This window comes from Neophocaena asiaeorientalis, unplaced genomic scaffold, assembly GCF_003031525.2.
Source record: "Neophocaena asiaeorientalis asiaeorientalis breed wild unplaced genomic scaffold, Neophocaena_asiaeorientalis_V1.1 scaffold226, whole genome shotgun sequence".
Classification (NCBI taxonomy): Eukaryota; Metazoa; Chordata; class Mammalia; order Artiodactyla; family Phocoenidae; genus Neophocaena; species Neophocaena asiaeorientalis.
The window spans coordinates 993,897-1,002,110 of NW_020173037.1; the positions used below are offsets into that span (position 1 = coordinate 993,897).

Consider the following 8,214-nt stretch of genomic DNA (forward strand, 5'->3'; position numbering starts at 1 on the left):
TTAATTTCAAACTCTTTGAGAGCCGCTGTGCTGTAGAGGAACTTCTAAAGAATTTGGAATCATTCAGAACAAGTGTGTGCTGTTTCCTTTTCAAGTTTTTCACTGGGAGGTCTTCTCCAATCCCCCTTTCTGTCAAGTGCCGAGTCCCCGGATTGCTTGGTGAATAGTAGGACGCAGTGAACGGCAGTGAGAGAGAGGATTCTGAACTCGCCCACGACCTGCAGCAGCTGGGCCTCTGACCCCTCCCTTCCCGGGACCCTGCCCTCCTCAGAGGTGGTCCCAGACCACCTGCACCAGGCTCACCTGGGAGCCTGGGAGAAACGCAGGCTCTTGGGTCCCCTGCCAGCCCACTAATGCCGAGCTCTGGGGGTGGGACCAGCAGTTTGTGTTTCCACCTACCTGATTCCGATGCTCTCTCAAGTCTGAGAGCCACCAAGCAGCCTGTGCTCCCCCAACCCTGCCGCGGCCCCCGGAGGTTCCTTCCGCTCCGTCCACCTCACCCCCGATGCCGCAGAGACAAGGGCTGGGCCCCTCCGTCTGTCGGTCTTCAGGACACGCGGAGGCTGGCAGGGCCTCTAGTCCCCCCCGGAGCTATGGCAGATCCAGACATCACCCCCATTCCTGCTGCAGGAGACGGGAAGGGGACCGTGGTCAGCACGCTTCAGCGGGGGATCAGGTGTGCGTTTTAGGCCTGGATTCAGCAGAATGCCTTTACCCACAGCGCGTATAACTTACGATTGCGACCAGGGCCGAGGAGCAAAGCCCGACGCGCACGCGGGACAAGCACAACTGGAGAAGGGCAGAACCGCGCAGCTCCACAGACGTGCTAACACCCAGGCGCCCTCTCTGCCTCTGCCCCTGGGTCAGCCTGCGGTGTCTGTCCCACCATCGGGGGGCAGACCTCCTAGCGACCAAGCAAAGCTCAGGTTAAGCAAGATGGGGCTGTCTGGACCCGACTGATGGCCACCTTGAAGAGGACGCCCACACTGGGCCAGTGCAGCACCTACTGACGCTTTATGGCATTTTGCACGGTATCACCCCCCAAGCCTGACGTTGGTTCTTACCTATTTCTTTAGGTAATTCCTGCTGAATTTGCCCTGTTATAATTCAAACCTTTACTTCATTTAGATTCTACAGGCTTAGGACGACGTGATCTCCATTCTGTGTTGTTTTGACAAATAAGGTTTTAAAACAAGTTTACTCTCTAAAATAAGAGAACCCAAGGTGATCAGTACATTGTCGATAATATGAAATTCCTTCACCAAACAGTGACTAACATAAGAAACAGGGAATCCTTCATTATGCATACAGCTAAGCCTTGAACAACGTGGGTGGAGGTGAGGGATGCCGAACGCCCCACAGGTGAAAAATCTGTGTGTAACTTCACAGGTGGCCCCAGCACCTGTGGATTCAACCAGCTGTAGATCGTACGGTGCTGCAGTGTTTAGTGAAAACTATTCACTAATAAGTGGACCCGTACAGCTCAAACCCGTGTGATTCAAGGACCAACTGACCACTATTACACGTTATTCATTCCACAACACACTTAGCAAGTAAAACGATCCTCAACTTAATTATCTATCATCGTTTTATGGTATTTTGGATAAGTTTGGGTATTATGAAAGAAAAACATTTAAGAGAGGAAAGGGTCACTTGTCGTCAGTTCAGAGAAAATACTTTTTCTCCTGAGAATGTCTATTTGCAATTTTACATAAATATTAATAAGTAATACAGGATTAACCTAAAATGACTTGTAAAGGTAACTAGACAAAACTAGAGAAAAAATCCATCAACTCATTTCCACTTGGCAGAAAGTCAAATACTTTTCAAAGATCCAAGGTAATCGGGCAGGAAAAGCCTCTGCAGCTGCTCCCCGAGGTGGCCACGGGCATCCCGGGAGGAGGCCCAGGGGAGCTGCTGGGTGCTGAGGGAGCCCAGGCTGGACCACACCTCTGGGTCCTGGGGGCCACCCCCAGGTCAGCCTTGCCAGTGTGGTTGCTTTTCTCCCTTTGGGGTGAAATCACATTTAGAAGCCTCTCTGCAGAGAGCAGGGCCCAGCCTTGGGGTGTGAGTGGAAGTAGCCGGTGTGTGTTTCTGGGCCCGAAGGTGGAGGAGGACTGAAGCCACAGTCAGAGCGTTAGAGCACCACTCGCTGTGCAGATCAGGGGGCAGGTGGGTGGTATGCGCAGGGCGGCCGGGAGGAGAGGCGCCGCTTCCGTGGACGTCATCTGCCGCCCTCAGCTTGTGCGCGGAGCGGGCGGGCCGGGAGCTGAGCGTGGTCACAGCCCGGCTCCTCGGGGTGGGGTTCCAGGATCAGCCTCGTGTCCATCACCTGGAAGCTGGCTCGAAATGCTCTGGCCCGCTCCCGACCCCCCACTGAGACCTAGGGGTGACCCCCAGCACATGGAGGTCTGACAGGTGGGGGCTCCGATGGGCCTCGGGGCCTGCAGCTCCGTGAGATTGTGTGACCCGAGGGGTGGCCTCTTTCACCGTCTCTTCTGCCAGATCTGAATAAAAGCGCCACACGTCACCGGAGAGCACTAACCCTCTACGCGTCTGACGGGTCACTCAGAAGAACCATAATGACCATTCGCTGTCTTTGTTAAAAGAGTGTCTCGCAATTTCACCTCATTTGAGTCTTTCCTTCCCGCTTTTTAGAACCAGCCCTTGCTCCCTGCTGACTACGTAGGGGCACAAGTCCTTCCCTGGGAGGGCAGGTGTGGGGAGGTAAGTTCCAGCCCAGAATAAACCCCTGGAGAAAGTCATCTATCCTTCCCTGCCACCCTAACTGTCCCTCGGCCATTGTCTAAGAAAACTAGTTAGTGATAACTCACAAATCGTCTCTACAGGTCATCTTCCCAAGCAACTGGCCGAGAGGGTTATAAGCACAGGAGCCTAATTAAGTGAGGGAGCGCCCAGAACATATAAACACGCCGTCTCCTGCTGGCAGAAGACCTTCCACTCACGGCTATAAATACTTCGCCAGCCCCTCTGGGGTCCCAGGACGGGGATGTGGTGCCATTTCCTCCGCTGAAGCGCTCATTGTCTGGGGCCTGGACGAGGGCCAGGGCGGAAGGGTTGCCATGCTCGCTGCTTTTGACGTGTACCCGCCCACAGGGTAGCGATTACTTCCTGGACGCCCGAGGGGCTGGCCCCTCGCTTTGCACATAGCTCTGGCCCTGTGCTCGTGGACACACGTTTATCCCTGAAAATTAAACCGGACGGTTTCCCTTCCACCTGTGTCCGTCTCAGGTGAGCGGAATGCTTCTGTTCTCCATCTGCCTCTGGTGAGAAGCTAAGAATGGGAGAAAAGCCGTCTCATTGGAGAACTCTTGCTTCCCGTGATGACAGAACACTCATTCGTAAGTGAATTTTGCTCACAGCGTTTCCAGTATCTGAACCGGGGACAACTCCTCGGAAGTGGATCTTAGCCAGAGAAGCCTTAGACTTTTCACAATTATAACTGCCTCATTACCCCAGAGTGTCCACATTTTAGTGGTGAAAGAAATGGTGCTTGACTTGGAAGCCTTTCTCGTCTGGGGAGATAAAAGCCAGGGTGAGGAACGTGGGTGTATGAGGGAACGGCTGTGGCCTTCAGAAGATGAAGTGTTAATGGCCCAGGATGGAGGCCAGCTGCCTCTCAGCTCGGGCGAGAGAGGAAACGGGCTTGCAGGGCCCCAGGAGGGCGCAGGGGAGCCGTCGGGGAGCGGGGCCTGCCGGCGGCCCTGGAGGAAAGGGGCCAGCGGGGCTTCTCGAACGGAGCTAGACGTGGTTGGGTAATTCCCGAGTTACACCGGCTCCTAAAGGCAGCCCTGCACTGTTTAATCCGGGGGCCACATCATCTTGGTCTTCTCAGTGGCCTCTGCTGTGTGCCTGCGTCGTGGTGACCATGGCCTGTGTGGCCCAGCGGGCCCTCCCTCCCCACGAGCAGCGGAAGAAGCAAGGTCTTGGGAGCCACAAGAATCTGGGTTTGGATTTCAGTTTTGCAGCTCAAGGCCTCTGCTAACCCTGGCTCCATTTTCCAAACTCTATGAGTTCAGTCTCTTTACCCGTAAAAGACCAGCAGCACCGAGAAACCGTGGCCGTTGGATGTGACCCAGGTGAGGTGGCGTCCTGCTCGGGAGCAGGTGTAACTCAGTGCTGAGTAATAGCATCACGGCCTTAACCCTGTGCTGTATAAGGCCTGTCCGTGTCCGGCACTGTCAGTCCTGAGTTGGGATGCTAAGGATCCCGTCCTCTTATACACTTTAGGAAACAGGGCACTGAGGGGTTAAGTAAGTTGCATAAGGACAAAAAGCCGATAATACAAACATATATGTTGCTTTTAAAAGGGGGAGCTCTTCCTACTGTACCACCCTGTCTCGTATTATAGGAAACAAACTCCAGACACTGAGTAGGCTTATTAGAACACGTCCCTATTACTAAAACCACAGTTTCCAAAGCTCAGGCTCTCAGAATGTCTATCAAACCTGGTCCATGTGCACTGCATGTGCCCTTTATTCACTGTCTGGAGCAACCTCCCTATTGGCAGGAGGATGTCATCCCTAAGTTAGAAGACACACCAGCATATTTGCTTAGAGGAGCTCTCAAAAACTATCAAGACTCTTTGCACTAAAGGGGAATATGTTAAAGCATCTGAGGTCTGCAGGCTATTCGTCACCAATTTCTATTACTTTATTCATTTATTCATTCAACAAACATGTGTTGATGTCTGTGTTCCAGCAGATGTGCTGGTTACTGGGAATTTATGCTTTAAGATGTTCTGTCTAGGGCTTCCCTGGTGGCGCAGTGGTTGAGAGTCTGCCTGCCGATGCAGGGGACGCGGGTTCGTGCCCCAGTCCAGGAAGATCCCACGTGCCGCGGAGCGGCTGGGCACGTGAGCCATGGCCGCTGAGCCTGCGGGTCCGGAGCCTGTGCTCCGCGACGGGAGAGGCCACAACAGTGAGAGGAATGCACCACAACTACTGAGCCCATGTGCCACAACTACTGAAGCCCACACACCTAGAGCCCGTGCTCCACAACAAGAGAAGCCACCTCAGTGAGAAACCCGCACGTTGCAATGAAGAGCAGCCCCCACTTGCCGCAACTAGAGAAATCCCACGCACAGCAACAAAGACCCAACGCAGCCAAAAATAAATAAAAAATTAAATCTTTAAAAAAAAAAAGAACAAAACTGCCACGCAGTGAGATAAGCACCACATTGTAAATGATATAAATCTCTCAGAAAGAGTGAATTTGGAAAAGTATTCAAAGTATGTGACATCTGAGCCACATCTTATGTATTAGAGGACGGACGTGTAGTCAAAGACCTTGTAAAAATGCTAAAAGATCTAAAAAATGACTGAGCTGTATTTACAGAAAATCTTAGTATCTGATTGATGTCCCGTAATTCAAACTCATGTGACCTTAATGAAAGTAGAATATTTAAATCATGAATGAAGTGAAAATGGTGAGGACAAAGCAGAAATATATTGCAAAAATATTACCACTAATGCTTCACTAGGAAATTAAACGAAAGAACAGACTTTTCCCTTTAGAAAATTATCTGTTTGCATTTTGGACACTAAGAAACGACTTGCCTGTAGCTCTACTGATGAGGAAAGGAAAGTGGGCTGATGTGGTTCCTGGGAGGACGAACCAGATGTCTGCAGGGATGTGACTCACCCACACGTGTCCCTTGTGGGATATTTCTACATATTACCTGGCCTGCAAACTTCCAGGTATCATTTATATGCCATATACACTAACTAAGGCCGTCTTTCTTTGACTTTAGATTGTCCCAGACAAGCTACCAGCCATTTCTTTTACATTTATAAATTGCTCTCCAAATAATTTTGTCTTTGAGATATATATCCTGAGATATGAAAAAAATTAAACATAGAGTATTAAATTGAGGGGGGTTTTCTTAGTCACACGCACACTCCTTATATATGTTGACTAAAAGTTAAATGTAACACGTAGTGGAAGGTGTGTGAACATTAAGGGAATATGTGGGTATTGCTAACATCTTTGAGATACTAGTTCTAGCTTTTATTTGCATCATAAGAACATTAGAAGGAAAAATAATTCTCCAAGTTCTGAGCAAACCAGAGAGAAGTGATTAATAGTAGCAGAAATAACCACACCACAGGTTTGGAGTTTGGGTTTAAAAACACAGCTTGGTGGTTGTCACAGTGCCTGCGACACTTGGTTAACATCTTGACTTGTGAGTTCGTCCACGGCGTTTGGTAAGCATGTGCTCGTATGTGGTCTGGCTGGTCCTGCCCTGTTTGATTCAGTGCACATTGGGTGTGGGTGGTGTCTCTTCAAAATACCATAAAGGGAAACAGCTCTGCACCGCTCAGACTACAGCTTATCTCATCCCACTAGACGTGGGGTTTCTTTGCACGGTTTAATCTTCCAACTTGTATAATTTATAATAAATCCATTTTTACCTGATCTCTTCAAGCAGAAGTTCTATTTTTCTTCTTATATATCATTAAATATTTCTTTTAAAATCCTTAGACTGTTCTAGTGGCCTGTGTGACAAGCACTGATTACAACGAGTAATTGTAATCTGATTTCATAAAGCCAAAACAATCAAGTCATCAAGAAGAAAAAGTTTTGAAAAATGTTCTTGACTATTAATAAGGTGAATATTTTTAGCACTCAGAAAGCATGATTTTTGTTAAAGAGATAACGCTAACAAACTCCCATTAGGGTGTTGTCTTTCTGAATGTAACAGTATTATCTTAAGAGTAAAGAAAAAATACTGACCGATTGCTTTGCTATAATCAAACACATAAAACGACACTCCACATGCATGATGGACACTATTCACTTTTTCTCTTGTTAACAAAAGAAACAGTTCTTCATGCAGCTCTTTGGTGGTACTAATCATGAAGTAAGCAAAGTCTCTGAAAGTATACAAACAATAGATTTTAAATCAAAAATGTTTATTGTAAAAAAGAACCTTGAAAATTGTTTTTTAAAAAAGAGACGTGAATTTCACAAGTCTTCAGGTTGTTTATAGGCATTAGCTATAGACAACTTCTCACTTTCATACAAAACTCATTCAATCATATAAAAATAAACACAAATTTACATGGACTCATCAACTATACAATTAATTAAAAAGGCAGTTGCAAAGAGCGCTGTGTGGATTGCATTTCTTGTATGCGTTTAAAATAGTTTAAGTACATCACAGAGTTTCTAAAAATCCTTTGTTGCACTTATTCCCATCGTTAGAAAATCATTAAAATTTTAAAAAATTAAAATTTTTAGAAAATCATCAAAAATTCTTTAAAAAAGTATGACATGGAGCATATGCACCAGGAATGTTCAAAGCTAGTCTTTCCCGTCTCCCCCAAGGCACATACTATTTATTGGCAAAAAAAAAAAAAAAAAAAAAAAACAAAAACCCCACTTTTAATACATTCTCCTGTGTTTTTTCTTCTTGTTCTTTCTTCCTCTCTCCCCCTCCCTCCCTCCCTTAAAAACACAGTTTAAAGTATGACCAGTAATCAAAACAGGCTTTAGCTCAAGGATGGTGACCTGACATCAGACATGTAATAAAGTAAACTTGGAATACTTTATAAGGCACCTGAGATAGGGTCTGGCAGATTCTCTTCCTATAGGAAATTCTATTACAAATTCCATTACAAGGCAACACTGTTCCTTTCAGTGAAACGATTTGGCAGCGTGTAAATCTTTGAATTCTTTCTTAGTAAGAAAAGATGCACAATGTGCCTTTTGCTTCATCTCTGAAGACAAAGGTTCTTGTCTTTTATCCTCTCCATCTAGCTGTCAGTAAATATATAGTAATTTTAAACTTCACATGGAAAGGATTAACTTGACGCACATGGAAGCCCGTGCTCTTGAAGCTCTGTGTGCGCGCGTGTGTGTGTGTGTGTGTGTGTGTGTGTGTGTGTATACATATTCTTTGGTCGGTAAGCACAAGAGAAAATGCCTTTGGACTTTTACTTGTCATTCGGAGGCGGAGTGAAGAAATGCCTTCTGCTTGAGTAAACATGGGTTGTGTCACTCAGTGTGCCACACAGCAGCCCGATTCCTCGTGTTTGTGCAGAAGAGACATTCGGGAGAAGGTTTTGGAGCAGTTCTTGCACTGGTATTTCTTGACGTCCGAGTGTGTCTGCAGATGAGCCCTCAGATTTGACCTGTCTGCAAAGGCCCTGCTGCAGTGAGAGCAGGAGAAAGGCTTCTCCCCTGGGGGGG

General features: G+C 47.4%; 1 protein-coding gene across 1 annotated transcript in view; it reads right to left on the bottom strand.

The window, feature by feature from the left end:
* Positions 1–6,914: 6,914 nt before the first annotated feature.
* The window catches only part of SNAI2 (snail family transcriptional repressor 2), a 3,605-nt gene continuing 2,305 nt past the window's right edge, over positions 6,915–8,214 (bottom strand). Inside the window, exon 3 of the mRNA XM_024742591.1 lies at positions 6,915–8,205. Within this exon, the coding sequence (XP_024598359.1) occupies positions 8,024–8,205 (182 nt within the window). The 3' untranslated portion in view covers positions 6,915–8,023. The remainder of the gene's footprint in view (positions 8,206–8,214) is intronic.